This window comes from Globicephala melas, chromosome 5, assembly GCF_963455315.2.
Source record: "Globicephala melas chromosome 5, mGloMel1.2, whole genome shotgun sequence".
NCBI classification, from domain to species: Eukaryota; Metazoa; Chordata; class Mammalia; order Artiodactyla; family Delphinidae; genus Globicephala; species Globicephala melas.
Window position 1 is genome coordinate 1,017,580 of NC_083318.1, and position 18,820 is coordinate 1,036,399.

Below are 18,820 nucleotides of genomic sequence, written 5' to 3' on the forward strand. Positions count from 1 at the left end.
TCCATGCTTTCTTGTCTCCTGTCCTGGAGTCCCGGGCAGCTCCCGGGTACTCACTGCCCACCTGGGGCAAGTCCTGTCATCTGTCCCCCGAGGAGGGAGGGGTCACTAGTTGCTGCTGGAGCAACAGCTGCGGGGGTTGGGGCCCCAGACTAGACTGGCTGCCTGGGTCTTGCGCTCTCCAAGGCTTTCCAGCCCAGGTCTTTGGCTCAGAGACGATGTGTCCTGGGCAGAGCTAGGGTGAGGGTGATCCGGTGTGCCCAGCTGCACAGGGGCCTGACGCTGGCAGGGCGGAACCTCAGGGTCACCAGTGGTCTTCACTGCCTTGGTCGGGGGTCTCCAAGGGCAGGGAATGCAAGTGATGTGTTTGTGGGAGAAGGCAATGGGGAAATCCTCTGGGCCTGCCCATCCCCTATCTGCCCCCAGCTCGTGGAGTTCAGGGGCCCTGAGGGTCACATCCAGGTAACTGTTGCTGGTTCCAAGGCCTCCCTCTCCTCACCCTGCCCCTGGTGTCTGCCTACCCTGTCAGCTGGGGGAGGGGGACGTTTCTAGGTGGGTCCCCCCCATGGAGCCCCACGTAAACCAAGCCCTCACCTGGCGCCCTGAGTCAGCCGTCTGCACTCCTGGCCACACTCCTGCTCCTGGCTGGCTTCCCACCCCCTCCCGGGCCTGGCACCCGCCTTGGGCCCCACCATTGTCCCCTGCGCTCCGCCACCGCCACTCCTTCAACTTTGGGCAGGTGCTGCACGCTGATGCTCAGCTCGTTGGGGTGCTGAGGACCCAGTGACAGCATCTGGGCCCGTCTACTGCACAGTTCACAGCCTGAGGGAGAGGGAAGACCGAGCAGGGCACCCAGCCAGCAGTGGTGGGAGTAAGTCTGGGAAGGCTTCGTGGAGGAGGCAGCAGTGCCCAGGCCAACTGGGGGACTCGGGTGGATTCAGGGACAGGTGGCTATGCAGACTCACGCCCTCCCTGGGACCCAGCGCTGCCCAGGGCTGGCTGTCCCTCCCCCCCAGCCCCTGCTTTGCCACCTGGTGCCCCTCCCTCTGTCCCTCGTGCCTCATGGTCTTGGACGGTGTGAACTTTTACTGTGGCTTCTAAGAAACTCGCTCCCCTTATTGCTGTGTCCAACTCACCTTCCAACTGAGGGGGTTTCTGGGGCCTCTTTCTGGAGAGCCGGGGAGGTTGCTAGGAGCTTGGCTCTGGATAACGATGCCGCCCAATACCTGACCCAACTCGGGAAAGCGCTCCCGGCCCCCAAGCCCCTCCAGCCTGCCAGAGACCCCGTGTTTGTGTCCAACGCTCGGGAGACACGCGGCGATAGTGACGGGGATGGCAAGGAGGCCAGCGAAGGCCAGAGTCTGGAGGGAGGCCAAGGCCAGGAGGCGGGGAGGCGGCGAGGCGGGCGCAGTGCGGGCGTGGTGCGGGGCCCTCTAGCGCTGGCCGGGCCGAGCCCCAGCTCTGCCCCCGGCCTCTGTCCTGCCTGAACCCGGCTGGGCTCCGGGTGCGCGCTCTGGACACCGAGTGGATTGGCTGTGGGTGAGGCGCGGCTTTCCGGGACACCGGACGGAGACCCGGAGGGGGGGGGCGCTGGCCGGAGAGGGACGGGCCCAGGTGGGCAGGTTGGGGGGCCCGACAGGGGAGCTGCTCAATCCTCCCCGGAACCTCCCCGCCCAGCCCCGCCCCTCCTCAATACTGCCCCGCCCCCTCGCCCGCCTGGCCCCGCCCCCCACCTCGGCCCCGCCTCCACCCGCGGCCCGGCGTCTTCTCAGAGCCCCAGGGCCGGTGGGGTCCGGCCCAGGCCCGGGGGCGGGCTGCTGCGGGGCTTAGGGAGCAAGGCGCCAGCACTCCGCCCGCCCTCAGAGGGTCCGGAGCCCCCATTCTCGGACCTCTAGGTCCGGCCTTGCCCTCTGCCTTCCCCTCGCGGCCTGGGGTGACTCGCCTGGTATGTGCGTCTGCACCTCTGTCCTGGCCCCCTGGCCTCCGGAATCTTGTTCCCACCCTGCAGTGTCGCCAGGCTGGACAGCGACCTCTCGGTGTCCTCTTCCCCAGGCGGGTGCCTGAATACACTCTCGGCCCCATGGTCTTCAGGGGGCCGCATCACCACGTGTAAAAACACGTGACGCCACCGGGAACAGAACGTCCCCAGTCGCCCCCCCCACTGCAGTTGATGCAGGTTTTAAAGGTTTTAAATCAGGACCCCATCTGGCTGTCCCTCCTCCCGCTACGTGTGGCTTTTGGAGGGGGATGGCCATGGACGTGCTGGCGGCTCCTGTGGGGGGTCATGAGACTTCCCCGGCTGGGTGTCTGGGGCAGTGCCTGGGGCACACAGCCAGCGGCCCCGCACACCCAGCTCCCCACCCCCGTGACCCCAGGGTAGCCATCCGGGTGGGTTCCAGCGTTTCTCCCGTCTGTCCACCACCTGGAATTCTCCCTGAAGAGCTTCCTGGGATGGGCTCTATTTCCTCCTGAGAAAACAGGGTAGTCCCCAATTCTTTCCTGTCACCTGTTCTCGCTGTTTAAGAATCTCCATCAGCAGGGAAAGACTTTCCTGAGGATCAGCTGGGTGTGTGGATTTTTGTTTATGATCGATTTTGTCTTTTTTTGCTACTCACTCTGTCCTCGCTTTGGCCCGAAGTGTCCCTTTAGGTTGGCTGTGGTGTCCCTGGACTATATATAGCCCCCTTGCCTGCCCCCGCCCTGGGTCAGCCTTGCCAGAGCCCTTGGTGACCCTCGATGTGACCTTCTGAACCACAGAAGTGAGAAGCCTCGAATCCTGGGGCACCGGCTGGTACCTGAAGACTCGCACGGCCCCGACCCCGGCCACCTTCTCCCGGGGCCCGGCCTGAGGAGGGTCCAAGTGCAGTGGACACACTCAGTCCTCAGCATGAGGGGACTAGGTGCCTGCCGGGGGTGAGATGAACCTGGACAGAAGCCACTGAGGCCCAGCAGCCCCCTGCCCGCGCCTGCACCCCCAGGGACATCTCCCTTCCACATGGGTCACGACCCACGTGCGAGCCCGCAGAATCCCTGGGGCAGACTGTGGCCAAGGCCAGGCTCAGGGAGAGATGGGGTGCAGGTGAGGACGACCCTGGGCAAGGGGTCGGGGCTCAGCAAGGGTAGAAGGAGCCCCCACAGGACCTGGGGCCGGTGCAGGGGTGAGGCCGCCTGAGACAGGCTGGACGTCCCAGCTCACGGGGGGCGGTCTGTCCACGCTGGGAGGATGGGGAGGTAGGACCCTCTGCCTGGCGGCCCTCCCAGCTGGGCCTCAGCTCTCTGCCCAGGGTAGGGCCCCCCTGCCCCTGGAGCCCAGAGATGAGGGCCGGAGAGGCAGTGGGTGCGGGGCGGGGGGGCGCTGCGGGCTGGCCCCCGGTCCGCACACCCCGTCGGCTCTCTGGGCCCTGCCCTGGTGTCGGGGAGACCGCAGTTCCTGAGGGCCCCCTCAGACAGTGGAGGGCACAGCCCTTAGGCAGTGCTGTCCCTGATCCCAGGGGCCCTCAGTCTCTCAGAACAGAATTCCACCCCCTAGGGCTGGCCAGGGTCCCAGCCCTGCCCACCAGGGACCACCCCCCACCCCGGGGCCTCTGAGGGTCGGGGAGAGGAAAGCCTGGTCAGGCAGTGGCTGCTGCGCCGACCTGACAGACAGACCGTCACAGGGAAGACAGGCCATCACGACAGCGCTTTATTCAACCTTCTCCTTACATCAACTCGAGTGCCTAGTCACCAGCACAGTCTGAGGGGACAGGCAGGGCACGCGGTCACAGCACAAGAGGACACCAGAGGCCAGGACCAGAGCGCTGGAAGGCCCTCTCGTCACGCTCTCCTGCCGCGAGGCTGGGACCAGACGCTCAGACATCTCTGCCATTTCCCACCCTGACTGCCGGTGGGCCACACGGTTCACAAACCTGGTTTTGAGCTGTTACAGGAACACGAATTTGATATTTTAATAAAAACACTATTTCTAAAAAAGGTGTTTACACACAGCCCGAGGAGGCGGCCCTCAGGCCAAGCCGGCCCTGGGCCCCTGGCGGACACGCAGACAGAGCCGCCAGCGGCCCAGGGCCCGCCGTGAGGAGCACCGCCTAGAGGTTCTTCTCTGCAAGTTACCAGGTGCCCTTCCTTCTCAAAGTCTGGATTTGGATATTCCAAAGCGACTCTGGAAGCCACGTGCCAACTTCCTGAATCCCTAATGAAGAAACCGGTGTTTAGGTGGAGCGAAAGAAGAATTCCCATTCCGCGTCACAGATCCCGAGGACGTCACAGATCCCGAGGACACAGGCGCCCTCTTGAGAAAGCTCGGGAAGGCCGGGCACAGGCACCGGGCACTCAGTCAACAGACGGCGGCCCTGACGCCTCGCTCGTCACATAAGACTCTCGTTCCCAGAGCCGCGTTCCATACACCTGCACCCGGGCACCCCTGTCAGCGGCAATAAATAAAGTTCAGGACAGTAAAAACAAGCAACGCGAAGGGGGAAGCCTGCAGCAGACCGTGGCCCACGGTACAAACACCAGCGAAGGGTCCCACTGCACTGGGGGCGCAGACACGCACGATCCGGGAGGGCGGGGGGGTGCGGGGTGGGTGTGCGATGGCAGCGACGGGGACGCCCCGGGCGCCTGGCGAAGGCAGCGAGGTGAGGACGGAGGCGGCAAGGACGACCCCATCCGCGGCACGCCGGCTACCACGAAGTTCACGAGCAAGCACGCTTCCGCAGCGGAAAACCAGGCCGCTGAAACACGTGTGAGAGGACTCGGAAGTATCAACTAAGCGTGGGGAACGTGCCTCTTGAATAACCGAACGAGGAACCCTTTAGAACCACTGTCCCTTTACGAAGGTTTACATCCGAGAATGCAGAAGCTTATGTTGTCGAGTTTCTTCTTTAGTGGCTGGGTAGAAAGTTTCAAGTAACTTGGAAGCGATCATCTCGTCGTCGTCCTCCCTCAGCTCATCTGGCCACTCTAGGCCCACGTCTTCCGATTCCTATGTCTGTTTTCCCCCAAAGAACGTTCTTGCCGTACCTGACCCAGCCTTCGCGTGGGCAGCCGGACAGAGCTGGGGCCACAGGCCGCCCAGCACCCCCACCCCACCCCGCCACGGAGCACCGGCCTCCCCAAGCTGCCAGTTGTGGACCCATCACCGGACACGCGGTGACACCCGCTCCGAACACCCCAAATGAGGACACTTCCTAAAAGCACAACAAATGACTGCACCCGAGATGCTTCACTGTCCAGGGCTTCATTAGCACTTCTCCTGGCATAATTACGTTGGATTTACTCAGGTGGGCAGACTGTCATGTGAGGAAATTCTGTACCAGTTAAGTGGTTAGGGTTAGGTGAGAATCAAAGAGAACTCAAGAAAGAGCTCGGATACACACGTCAGAGCGAACTTCCAGGAGACCTGACATCCGCGTCAGAGAACGCGGCCCTCCAGAGGCCACGGAGATGACGGGCGTGTTGCTCACTCGCTGCAGGTGTGAGCTTGGGAGCGCGCACGAGTGGCTCCTATTCACACTGCTCTGTGCGAATCCAGGCCCACGACTCACGCAGCGTCCTCTCCAGGCCGAGGCGGCTGTGTCTGCACGACTCCAATCCCACGCCTGGGGCTCCATGGGCACGGGGAGTCCACGCGGCCGGTCCTCTCTCCTCCCGCAGCAGACACCGCCAGGGGACAAGCGGGGAGGCCCGAGCCGCCTCAGGAGCCCAGGGGGCTGTGCAGGGCCACGACCCCCGCTGCCGGCAGGCCGCACGCTTGCCTGCCACAGCTGGGACCACACCAGCACTGGGCCACCGCGTGAATCCAGAGCAGACTCCCTGGAGGGGTTCAGGGATCCAGACTGGCTGAATCTTCGTGGAATGATGGAAATTAAAAATTACCGATTATGAAGTCTCTGATTTATTCCAGACAAAATATTAGATCTGTCTCTAAGAATCACTTCAAAGCAATAACTGTCACGTTAGGACCGCCGCGGCAGACACACAAAGGGCCACCAAGGCACCTGCGAGCCGGCAGGCCCTAACTCTTCACCTCTGCGGCCTCCTTCTCGGCCTTCTCCTTGGCCTTCTCCCTCTCCTCCACCTTCTCCTCCTTCCCCAGCGTGGCCACAATCTCAGCCACCTGGCTGGTGGAGATGTGGATGTCTTCTTTGTCCACCAGCTCGATCACCTGCACACACGGGAAGGGATGAGGGCCTCAGAGGTGGCTCTGCCCCTTCACAGCATGAAATCTCCCCTCAGGACACGGAGGGCACACGGCACACGGCCACCAGGCTGGGATGGCCTTCGGCACCCATAGGCCACGCTGTCCCGCCGGGGGCCCTGGGTCCTCCATCTGCCCGGGTCTTCTGAGGGCCAGACCCCCACCCGCACGGAGCCAACAGGCTCCACAGCCCCAGCCCAGGCTATGAGCCGCCAGGGAGCGGGCCCAGGTGAGGGCGCCAACTGTGCCTCCCTCGGGTCGCAGGGCTGCAGGAAGGTGGGATGGACGACACAGCGAGGCTGCCGGGCCGGGCCCTGCTCGGGCAGAGCGCCTTGGGCACCAAGGAGGGGCCCCAGACGACGGGCCCTGCCCAGCCACTGCTGCCGCCAGGGTGATGGCGCTCGGCCCCCGAGCGGGGAAGGCCGCGCTCCCGACCAGAGTGACGTCCGCTGACATTCTAGGTAGACGTTTGAGTGGAAAGTCCCCGACGGGCCGGAGAGACCCTGGAGCCATGAGAGCTGCCGGCGAAGGCGTGCTCTCCACAGGAACGCCAGAGCCCACGGCCGTCCTGTGGAGGCGGAGCCCCGTGCAGGTCGCCTGGGCTGCCCAAGCTCCCGGCACCCTCTCAGGCCTCCGGCCACCCCCAGGGGTCCCGAGGCCCAGCCCCGAGGGCCACAGGCATCCCCTCCGGGCTGCCATGGCCCAGCCCCCCCAACACCATGCTCCGCAGACCCGGCCAGGGCTGGGCCAGGGGAGGCCAAGCAAGAGCCGGTGGCCTGCTCTGGACGGACGGCCTCACTGCCCTGACTCCACTCTGTTTGCGGCGAGGGCAAGACCAGCCCGAGGGGCCTCTCGGGTGGACGCACAGGTGGAAAAGGCTGCCAGCAAGACCCCCACGACCCACCTTGACGAGGTCGTCGATGTTGACCTTGCCGTCCTTATTTTCGTCCAGGGCCGAGGCCAAGCTGATGAGCTTGTTTTCGGGAATGTGCTTGATTTGCTTCATGGCACTGATGAGCTCAGCAACGCTGATGACGGTCTCCCTGGGGAACACAGCCCGCATGCGGCACAGCTGGCGCCCCCTACAGCCTCACTGGGGCCCCGTGGGTCAGACCTGCCCTGGACAGCCCCTCCCTCCAGAGCTCCCTCGCCCCGTCCTCTGGGAACACCCAGCCAACTTGGACACAGAAACAGAAACCACCGCCCTGTCCAGGGTCTCCTGTGTGTGCGCAGCCGCCCAGCGAGCCCGGCCTCTCCAGTGGGGACGAGGCCAGTGGGTCCCTCAGGCCTGCCTGCGCCCTGGTCAGGGTGGGAGGGGCTGAGTATGGCCACACTGCCCTCCGCCCAGGTGGAGGGCAGTGGGCCCACACAGCACAGCAGGTCAATCCAAGCGGGGACACTGGCCTCGCCCGGGGGGAAGGGCCGCTGACCTGAGGACAGCGGGGGCCCTGCAGCCAGCCCGCCTGCCTGCCCCCTGGAGACGTGGGCGCTCGTGGTGCGGTGTCTGGCCCACGGGAGCGCCGAGTGTCAGTCGCTACCACCTGGGGGGGTTTCATTTGCCCGGCAGCCACTCACACGACACTGGCCCCCGCTGGCCGCTGTCCCAGGCATGTGGGACACACCAGTGCAGAGCCGGCCCCCACGCAGGGGGTCATTATTGAGTTGCCTGTGTGTAGGGGTTCAGGAAGAGGGAGGAGGCTGGAGGAAGGGGAGAAGGGACAGGGAGAGGCTGGTGGTTCCCAAGGGAGCTGTGATCCGAAGGACACTGTGGAAGGACCGGTGACAACAGCCTGGAGAGAGCTGGGGGAGGGGCGGTGGACACAGGGAGAGCAGGCAGCCGCAGCCCAGGTCCTCCAGACGTGGGCTGACAGCGCTGCACCGTGTGTGCGTGCGCTTGTGTGTGTGAGCACACGCGCGTGCAGGGAAGACCCAACTTGGGGCCGCTTCAGTGACAGTGTCGTGGAGAAGTGGGGACACCTGGGTTCTGGCTGCAGCCGCTAGGTCAGAAGGGCGGGGCAGCTGGTCACCAAAGCTGAGAAACGCGCTCCGGTCAGAAAGGCCCTGGCCCCCCCCCCCCCCGGGCTCCAGGCCCCCGGCAACCGCGTCGCACACTCACCCTGCAGGCGAGCCCTCGGCGGCCACGCCCAGCTTGCCAGCCTTCTGATCGGCCTCCAGCTGCGTGAGCAGGTTGTCGATCTGCCCGATCATCTGCTGTACCCGCTTCGTCAGCCTCTTGCTGGCTTTAGACTCTTCCACGTAGATTTCTTTGCCAGTCTTTGAAAGTTCCTTCTTGATCTCCTGCAAGTCCTAATAAAATTGTTTGCTTGTAAAAAGACTGCCTTAAAACTAAAAAAGAAACCTTAAGTTCACCTTGCAGAAGTACTGGGTTAACCCAGACTCCATCATCAAGGTGGAAGGTCTAGGCTGTGCGCGGAGCAGCCCCATTAACTGGGGCCACGAAGCAGCAGGCTTACTGCTGTCTATCATGCAAATGGGTTCTCACTGCAAACTCAAGCACTGTTTTTGTAGCAAAGGAAATGAACTCTGTCCTGAACCCCCGACTTTCTTCCTGACGGTGAAAGAATCCAGGAATGGTGAGTGCCTTCTTAAATTCCAACTTGTGGTTTTCCCTAGGAGCAAGTGTTACAGGGAAGAACGGGAGGTGAGGTGGGGACTGGAGAACCCACACAAGAGGGCTGCCACGACAAAGTTCAGAAAATAACAGATTATTTTTACCAATCTTAAAATACATAAATAAATAAATAGTGTGTAAGAAAAAAGTCTCTTTTGGGGAATCATGAACAAAAATAAGATTTCATATACCAAGTGACCAGACTGTTCATCTGATACCTTCATGTGTTTAGAAACTAAAAAGATATATGCGTGTCATCGACAAGGGCGAATGGCCAGCATTCCAGGGGAAAGTGACAGAGTGGGATGACTAGAAAAGCTACTGAATAAGATTTACTTAAATTCAGTTTTCTCTCCAAAGACCATTTGGCCTGCTTTTCCCTTATCTGACGAGGCATCACTGAACACTCGGGGCGATGCAGCCTGGGTTTACTCTGTGTGTAGCCTCAGCCCCGCCCCGCCCCCCCCAACGCCGCACCTCGCTGTAGTCCTGGACGTCCTCCTTCAGCAGCTCCAGCTCCTCCTTCTCTTTCGTCAGAGATTTCTTCTGACCCTTCAGTTTCGAGCAGGCGTCACTGAGTATGTCAATTTCCTCCTGAGTTATTTCCTCTTCCTGGAAAGAAAATAAACAAGCAAACTGAAACCCTACATGAAGGGGAGTAACTGGCTTTCCCCCGAAGGCTTGGCCACTTTTCTATCCGTGTCCCGTGTCCACACTGCGCGTGCCAGTCTTGGGCTCTGGGCGAGGCGACAGGCACCTGCAGTCACCGTCTTCGCTCTCCGAGGGGCCTCCTGCACCCGAGCGCACCTGTGCAAATGTGTCCGGCAGACGTGCATAGCCACGGAGCGACCACCACCCGACAGAGAAGTATCGTCACCCTGAAGGTTTCCTTGTGCCCACGTCCCCACCCCCACCCGACTGGCCTGCCTTCTGCCACGACAGCCTCGTTTGCTGGAATTCTGACAAACGGTATCACATGGCTCGAGCTCCGTCACCCTGAGATTCACCCACGTGACGGTGTGTTCCTTCTGACCGCCGTGTACAATTCCATCCGCAGATACGCCAAACCTGCTTCTCTCCATCGTTGTGGCTATTCTAGGTCCTCTGAATTTCCGTATATGTTTTAGAGTAAGTCTGTCAATGTCAACAACAAAGCCTGCTGGGATTTTGATGGTGTTGAATCCATAGATCGGCTGGGGAGAATTAACATCCTACCAACACCGAGTCTTCACATCCACGAGTGCAGTGAAGCTCTCCGTTTAGTTACTGCTTTACTCTACCTCAGCAACACTTTACAGCATCCTGTACAGGTCTTCATATCTACTTTCAAACTTACCCCTAAGTAGTTCATTTTCTGGATACTACTGTGTGATATGCTTCTTAGAATTTCAGCTTGATTGTTCGTTACTAGTACAAACAAGTACAATGACCTTTTAGGTGCTCACGTCATCCGTGAATAGCTTCGCTTCTGTGCGATTTTCCTTGTTCTTCTCTAACCATCCTGGCCAGTCCCGCAGTCCGATGCTGAACCGGTGGTGACAGCAGACGCCCGTGCTACCGTTAGGGATCCTGTGGCCGCAGGGGCCACTCTGGCTGCTTTAAGTGGGGTTGAGAAGGTTCGCTCCCGCTCGTTTGCTGAGAGACCTTTTCAATTGAGAAGCGATGCTGAATTCTGCCAAGCGCTTTTTGTGCATCTGCTGAAATGATCGTACATGGGTTTTCTCTTGAGGCTGTTAATGTGCTCGTTACATTTTTGTATTCCTTGGACAAACCCCACCAGGTCACAGTGTATTATCCTTTCTACAGAACAGCTGCGTTTCACTTACTGGAAACTTGTTGAGAATTTCACACCTGTGTTCAGGACAGATGCTGGTCTGTAGCTGTCTCGTATCCACCTGGTTTTGGCATCAGGGGCAGCTCATCTCAGAATATGCTCTTCTCAACTTTCCGCCAAGAGCTTGTGTAGCACGGGAAGGGTTTATTCTTTACATGTTTGGACTCACCAGCAACTTCACCCCTGAAGCCATGTGGGTCTGGGGCTTTCCCTGTGGAGAGGTTCTTCAGCTACCAACTCAACTTCCTAGAGCTATTCAGGTCTCTGTCCGAGTAAATGGTCAATACCGGTAAGACCCAGCCTTGTGCTGCAAATAGGAAACGGCGGTGCCCCGACTCTCTGTGGCATCTTTCCAACAAACCAAGGTTCTTCAGTGTAAGTTTTTAAAGGTTTGTGCTCCTTGCTAAGAAATCCTTGGCGATCCTTAGTTCATAAGCTCTCCGGAAAGTTTAAATGTCCTTTCACATCTAAGTCTTAAATCCACTGGAAATGGAATGCATCTGTATCCATGGAGACAGCCAACCATCCTGGCCCTACTGCTGACGAGTGACCCCTAATCCCAGACCACGCTCCATGGGCCCGACCAGGCCCCGCCTCTGTTCAGCTTCCTGGCCTCAGCCCCAAACTGCCTTCAAAATGACGCTGGTACCTCGGTTCCTGACCCTTCCCAGGGTCACCCTTCAAGCCTAGGTCAGCCCAGGCTCCGGGACCCTCCTCCTCTCAGCCTCTCCTCAGTGACAAGAGCGTGTGGGTCTTCATCTGTCTCCTGGGCCATCACCAGGTGAACAGAGGCTCACCCGACTTATCCCAGGCTATGCCAGCCCCTTCCCACCACACCACACCAGCCCTGCAGCCCACAGCTCCCTTCACCAAGACCCCTGGTGTTGATGCTTTATGCTTTCTCTTCTCATACGCACAGGACTGGAGGAGACTCCTCCCTGAGGCCCTGCAGTGGGGCCCTTCCCTCCACCTCCAATGACCCCGCGGGGCCCATCAGGGGTCAGTCCCCATCCACCCGGCCCTCAGGACACGTGACGAGGCCCACCCCTCCACCCAGGTATCAACACACTCGACTTCACGCACACCCCCCACCACAGCCTCGTCCCCCCTCTGACCCCTCTGAATGCGGTGGTCCCCCACCCGCCCCACCCCGGGACCTCGCTGGGAATCCCCAGACATAAAGCTGCCGTCCTGGTTTCTGTCTCCTACTCCAGCTGCCCGACGCTGCTGCCGCCCATCTAGTAAACACCTCCTGCCCCCAACACGCCTTCAGAAGCTGCTCTGCCCATCATGCTCCGTGTGCCAGGGGCCACCTGGCGGTTCCCCCGGCAGAAGGCGTCTCATGAGGAACATGGGCTACAACCACGACGGCGAGGCTGCCGGAAGCGAGCACCCCCAGCGCGCACCGCACGTCGGGCCCCCTGCGCTGGGCAGCTGGGAAGGGGACAGCAAGGGGGACTTCCCCGCTGGGGGCCCTGCCACGCAGAGCACAGGGGCCGCAGCCAGGGCAGGGCCGCCTCACCCTCCCCGGCCTCGCTCTCCTCGCCCCTCGACCATCCACCGTCACCCTGAGAAGCCAGGCTGCGGCCTTCCGGCCCCGCTTCCTCGGGAGCCCCCACCCTGCAGGCGGGCTCGCTGGCCCTGCGGTGCGGCTCCAACACCGCTCCCTCCAGGCGGGCGCCGTTACCTTCAAGCCCTTTAGGACGGGCGCGCTGTCCGTCAGGGCCTCGGACGGCAGGGTCACATCAGGCACTTCCGGCTGCGGCTCGACCACCAGCCTCCCAGGGGCACCTTCTGCCACCACTTCAGGCTCCACTTCCTTCTGAAACGCAAAGCCGCTGCCGGCTCAGCACTACCCGTCAGACCGTGGCCTTCCCAGGCATCCACACCGGCAGACGTGCCGCTGGCCAGAGGGCCGCCAGGCGCGGGGCAAGGTCTACAGAGCCCGGCCGGCTGGCAGTGGGGTCTGCCTCCTCCCGGTTCCGCCGCAGGACCCTCCACGTGGGCGCAGCGCGTGATGAGCGCAGTCACGCAGCTTCTGCATCCACGCCCCAGCACCTACGGGCTGCCGGAGGCCTCGGTCAGGTCGCCACAGCCTCGAACCCCAGCTTCGGGGCCTCAGGGCCGGCCGCTTGCGCTGACTGGCGCCCGAGCCACAAGAGTGAGCCTGCCTCCCCGTGCCCCCACCCCGCCCACGGGCCCAGCCCTTCCACCGCCCCGCTGCCGCTCACCGCCGCCTGGGACCGCCTCTGCAGCTCTTTCTCGCGATGCTCCTGCTGGATGGCCGCCTCCTCCTGCAGCGTGGCCTCCAGCTTCGCCTTGTTGTCCACCTGCTCGCCCTCCACCTCGGCCACCTTCACCTGGGCCTCCTTTGCCTTCAGGGAGGGGACACCCGTGAGCGCACTTGGAAGCGGGGCAGGCACACCCCCACCAGAGCAGCCCACACGGCGCCCGGCCCGGGTCTCGGGGTGTCTTGGCCATCAGGGCTTGCTCTCCGAGGAGCAGGAACCCCGGCTGCTGGGAAACGCCCTGGGACCCCAAGGGTCACCTTCTGCACGCACCGCAGGGCCCTCAGCGTGCAGAGGGCAGACAAGAAAGGAGGGGGCGAGTGGTGGGTCCGGGGGCTCCCCCAGAAGGGAGAGGGCCCCCGGCAGAGTGAGCAGCAGAAGGGGGCCTTGTAACACGCACCACAATCTCCGGAAGGGTCTGCAGGGTGGACTTGAGCTGGTCGGCGGGAGAGAGGGTGTCAGGAAGGTACATGGCCCGGGACAGGATGAGCAGCGACGTCGGGATCTCCTGGTGCAGGTGCAGCTCCAGCCACTGGAAGTGGGAGGTGGAGACCCAGACTCACCTGCCGGCCTCATCCCACCCACGTTTCCTGTGACCCGGGCAAGGGCTTCTGGCCCTGGAACTTCCCTCTCTGTTCTGGTTTGCGTAGGGGAGGGGAGGAGGATGACACTGGTGGCAACAACCACAGCGGCACCTGAGTGGGCGGACCCGTACGCCCCCTCGAGCGAGTTCTCCCGGGAGAGACCCCGCAAGCTCCGAAGGGCCTATTTACCGCTGTGCTAACGCCCACTGCCCACCTCAGTCACGGGAGCAGGAGACACCCCGCAGCGAGGCCGCTGTGCTAACGCCCACTGCCCGCCTCAGTCACGTGACACCCCGCAGCGAGGCCGATGTGCTAACGCCCACTGCCCGCCGCAGTCACGGGAGCAGGAGACACCCCGCAGCGAGGCTGCAGGGCTTATAAAACACTGAGCGAGACGGCCAGGTCCCGTTCCCAAAGTTCTTCACTTAACAATGGCACAGAAACTCCAAAGGTGGCGCTGGTGAATTCATTCGGCGTTTGAGGTTTGCACAGCTACCGTGAGCTGGGCACTGTTTGAGGCTATTTTAGTGACAGACAATGTTCAAACTGACAAAAGAGACCCCGACAATGCTTGGACACAAGGTAGACACAGAACAAAAGATGGGGCGAGAAGAACTCTCAGAACGGGGAGAAAATGCCGAGCACAGGTTAAACGACGAGAGAAGGAAGACACCTGAGCCCTTGGAAACCGAAACCCCCCGAATCCTGACATCCCTCGGGCACAGTGCCCCACACTCGAGTGCCCCAGGTGTGCTCCAGCCCAGGCGGACCCAGGGCACCCCCCACAGAGGAGGGTCTGCGAGGGGACCCTGTCGGAGACAAGGGCAGTGAAGACAAGGACGAGAAGGCACCGCCCACTAAGCACCGTCTGTGTCAGCAGGGGGGGCAGCGGGTGTCAACAGATCTCTGTCTACACTGGGAAGACAACCCGAGGGGGTGCCCAGCTGGCGCCCTGCCCCTTTTGATACGAAGGCTGCGTTGCTGTGAACGTTGCCTACCCATCGTCGCATCCACTCAGACCCATGCCGGCGGGGCAGGCCTGTGGCCCTGCAGAGCCGGCCCCTGGCTTCTGCCCGAGGGCCCCCTCTGAGCGGCCGGAGAAGCAGGGTCACTCAGACCCAGGCTGCCAAGAGCAGGGGCTTCGGAGGTCGGCCTGGCCTGGGTCCTACTTCCCCAAACACCCCTGGCCTCAGTTGAGAGTCGTACTGGAATTTCAAAGGAAGCTGACCTCGTCCTCGTGAGTCCACAGAAGACGGGGCGGAGGCAAGAGCAAGCACAGCAAAGGCAACCAAGAGCTGGGGAGGGAGATGGGAGCGGCGCCCAGGAGCGGCGGGCAGCCACCGCGAGCGGAGCGCACACAGGCCCCGGCCCAGGCGGCAGCTGAGCCGGAGCACCTCCCACCCCCTGCTGGGACGGAAGGGCCCCCCACCACGCCGCAGGTACGCACCTGCTTCAGCTGGCCCCGCAGACGGTCTTCCGTGACGCCCAGGGCCCGCATGCCTCGCGCCCGACACGCCGCCTGTAGCTCCTTGACGTTGAGGCTGTCCACACCCTCCTCAGCGATCAGCTGTCAAAGGAAGCCAGCAGTTACCTCCTGAAGGGTCACTACGGGTCTGTGCTGTCTGCATTCGCACGCTTGGGAACTAAGTGTCTGATTAGAAACCACCTTCCTGGGCTTCCCTGGCGGCGCGGTGGTTGACAGCCCACCTGCCAATGAAGGGAACATGGCTTTGAGCCCCGGTCCGGGAAGATCCCACATGCCGCGGAGCGGCTGGGCCCGTGCACCACAGCTGCTGGGCCTGCGCTCTGGAGCCTGTGAGCGACAACGGCTGAGCCCGCGTGCTACAGCTGCTGAGGCCTGTGCGCCTAGAGCCCGTGCTCTGCAACCCCCCGCTCGCTGCAACTAGAGAGGGCCCGTGCGCAGCAATGAAGACCCAATGCAGCCAAAAAAAATAAATAAAATAAATACATTTATAAAAAAAAGAAAGAAACCACCTTCCTACTATGCTTTGCCAAACACAAGATAAACCCCCACTACCAAGGCCCCGATTCCAGGTTTGCAGTGATCAGACCTTCTGACAGAGGGTGGGACCTTAGGGTCAACAGCCAGGACCCACCTCGAGATGCGAAGACACCCACTCAGGGCCTGCTCTCTGCCCAGGGAGCAGCCCTGCTGCCCGAACCCCACGCTTCTCCCGTCCGGCACTGTGCAGGGACGAGGGGAGAGGAGAGGAGGAACAAAGGGCAACAGTGCCACCTGCTCCCCCCATTTAAACCCCCCAGTGACCCTGTGAGGAGGACACGACCGCTACCTGCGTCAACTGTGAGACAACCGTAGGTGGACGTGCAGCCACACGGCTCCTCCCCGTGGCTAACACCTTGCAACGTGCAATATCAAACCACCGCCGGGACGCGATGCCGAGCCAGTCCAGGCAGAAGACACCTCTGTCCCCACGAGGACCTCACAGACACTCCCACCCCGTCTTGACCCCTGGGAACCAACCACCAATCCGCTCTTCGTCCCTGTGATTCTTTCACTTGAAGAGCATTACAGGGATGGGACTGCACAGCGCAGAGCCTCTGGGGACTCCTTGAGGATCCACGTGGTTTGTGTAGTAATAACCCACTCCTTTCCTTCGTGAGTACACTGCCTGGTACAAACGTCCTGGTTTCACCGTTCGTCCGTGAAGGACACCTGGGTGGTTTGGTTCCTTTCCCCGTCTTCCCGTGGGGCACGTGGATCCCATCTGCACTTGTCTCCTGCGCTTCTGAGCACATGTCTGCGTCCATTTTCAGGGGCTGCTCTGGTATCACATGAGGCACCCACCTCATCATGGAGGGAACGTGGTGGCCTCCCCCCTTTATCCTCCCGCGCTTGTCAAGCTCATCCTAATGTCACCTACTGACACAGTGCCCCATCTTTGCCTCCACCATCGCACTTTACTTAGAAGACACACGAGCAGAAGCAAAGCCTGGTGCTTGTGTTCTTTCTTCCTGACGCCCTAAGGTTCCTCTAGGCTCTGCTGGTGGCAAACTGTTGTAGTTTTCCTTCACCTGGGAACGTCTTGATTCCTCCCTCGTTTTTATCTTTAATTTTTATTTTTGCTGAATCTAGGATTGAATTGACCGAGTTCTTTTTTTTCAGCACACGAAAAATACTTTCCAGTTCCTTCTGGCCTCCATGGTTTCTGATGAGAAATGCACTGTCATTTGAATTGTTTTTCCTGCAGGTAAGATGCCATTCTCTCTCATTGCTTTCAAAATTATTTCTTCTTTTTTTTTAAAATAAATTTATTTTTATTTTTGGCTGCATTGGGTCTTCGTTGCTGCGCGTGGGCTTTCTCTAGTTGCGGTGAGTGGGGGCTACTCTTCGTTGCGGTGCGTGGGCTTCTCACTGCAGTGGCTTCTCTTGTTGCGGAACATGGGCTCGAGGCGCGAGGGCTTCAGCAGTCGTGGTGCACGGGCTTAGCTGCTCCACGCCACGTGGGATCCTCCCGGACCAGGGACCAAACCTGTGTCCCCTGCACTGGCAGGCAGATTCTTAACCACTGGGCCACCAGGGAAGCCCCTCAAAATTCCTTCTTTGTCCTTCACGTTTGCTCATTTGACTATGGGTCTTTGTGTGGCCTTCTTTGTGTTTATCCGGTCTGAGGTTCACTCAGCGTCTTCAATCTGTGGATGCATGCCTTTTACCGAATCTGGGGAGTGGCCCACGGTCAGGACGGCGCTGGCACCCACTGCTTGTCTTCTTTTCATTCGCTTTGGGGTCCTCCTGGTTCTCAGCACGAGGAGTGGTTTTCAGCTGAAGCTGGACGTTCTGGGTATAACTCTGGGTATTGCGCTAGGCGACCCTGGCGCTCACTCCCATCTTCGGCCCTAACTGGCTTCCTCTTGACAGCGCCTGGCAGGGGGGTGCTCTACGCAGCATTCGCAGGTGGGGTAACTGACAATCTGGCATCTACTGATCCAAACCAACGGACAAAGTTGTTTACGTCTCCCCTGCTGCTTGGCTTTCCTGGGCGTGCTACAATCGTATTTCAAATCCTCCAACCACAAACTCTGACCTCTGCTTCACGTCCTGCCCAATGAAAAACGCCTCCAGCTGACCACTCCCGCTGGCCAGTGATGAAGGCTGTCTCGACTCCTCCCTCCCCTCACGTCCTGGTCCCCTCTTCTGGGGAACTGTGAGCACAGCTTCCTTCCAACAGCCCTGAGCTCTCTGTGGCATCACTCAGTCATTGTAAATTACATCCTGGAACGGATGAGATCTGGCCTCCACTGAGGCCAGGGGGAGAGGTACTTCTGAGTCTACTGGGAGGGGTGGGTGGAGTCTGGCCTCCCCACTAGGCTCTGCATGCCTCCCTGGCTGGGAGGGGCGGGAGAACCTCTTACTGGCCCCTCCTGACACCACTCCAGCAGGGAAGTATGGAGAGTGCCTTGAGACTGTCGGGTGCCGGTGGAGGCCAGGCCCCCTGCTGGTCTCTACTGACACCACAGGGGGCAGGGGGCAGGGGGCCGGGGATGAATGAGCCAGCTCCTCTCGGCCTTCCCCGATACCATCCCAGCTGCTACAGCCTGAGGGTGGCGGTCCCAGCCCCACCACCACTGTGTGTGTGTTGGGGGGGGGGGTCCAGGGAGGGTCGGGGTGGGGAGACACTGTTTCCTGTGGCGTCTGGCTGGAGCAGAGCCATCACTCTCTGAAGTCTTCTGTCCTGCTAGGTGGCCCCGTTCCTTTCCTCTGACCATAGGATGGCGATTCTGGCTTCTTCAGCCCCATGGCTGGATCTATGAGGCACAAAGACCTCCTGTGTCATTCCTGGGGTCCCAGGGGCTTCTCCCCACTTTTCAGAATCTTCTTATGTATGTTTTTTACCATTTAACGTCCACGGGAAAGTATGCCCCCTCCACCTTCTCAACAGCAGAGGTCTGGCCACCGCCCCACCTCATAGGAATCTGAAGCACTGAGGTGAGGTGACTTGTTCAATTTCACAAAGCTAGTGAGTGGCGAGGACACAACCCAGGCCTCCTGCCTTCACGCTGCCTCTCCCGAGGAGGGGCAGCCGCACGGCAAATTCTCCAGCAGAGCAGAGAGACAACTTCTCTTCATCCTTACAAAATGCAGTGATGATCTGCTTCTGGAGAACAAGAGAGACAGTTTTACCTGCAGACGGAAATCTTGGAGGATGGGTTTAAGAGTGATCAGACCAAGAAGAGAGGATAAGTAAACCACACGTACAAAAGGATGTAAAATACAGGAAGAGCATATGTGATGCAGGGACCGTGAGCGGTCTA

At 60.7% G+C, this 18,820-nt stretch overlaps 1 protein-coding gene across 2 annotated transcripts in view; it reads right to left on the minus strand.

The window, feature by feature from the left end:
• Nucleotides 1-3,657: 3,657 nt before the first annotated feature.
• Nucleotides 3,658-18,820, minus strand: part of LETM1 (leucine zipper and EF-hand containing transmembrane protein 1) — a 33,157-nt gene continuing 17,994 nt past the window's right edge. The window contains exons 7-14 of one of the 2 annotated variants that reach the window (XM_030876687.2): nt 14,976-15,095; nt 13,345-13,476; nt 12,888-13,031; nt 12,344-12,475; nt 9,300-9,434; nt 8,307-8,497; nt 7,095-7,233; nt 3,658-6,157 (exon numbers count right to left, since the gene is read on the minus strand). In XM_030876687.2, the coding sequence (XP_030732547.2) occupies nt 6,008-6,157; nt 7,095-7,233; nt 8,307-8,497; nt 9,300-9,434; nt 12,344-12,475; nt 12,888-13,031; nt 13,345-13,476; nt 14,976-15,095 (1,143 nt within the window). In that variant the 3' untranslated portion in view covers nt 3,658-6,007. Of the gene's footprint in view, nt 6,158-7,094; nt 7,234-8,306; nt 8,498-9,299; nt 9,435-12,343; nt 12,479-12,887; nt 13,032-13,344; nt 13,477-14,975; nt 15,096-18,820 lie in introns of both variants that reach the window. The other variant, XM_030876686.2, reaches the window with a different exon arrangement.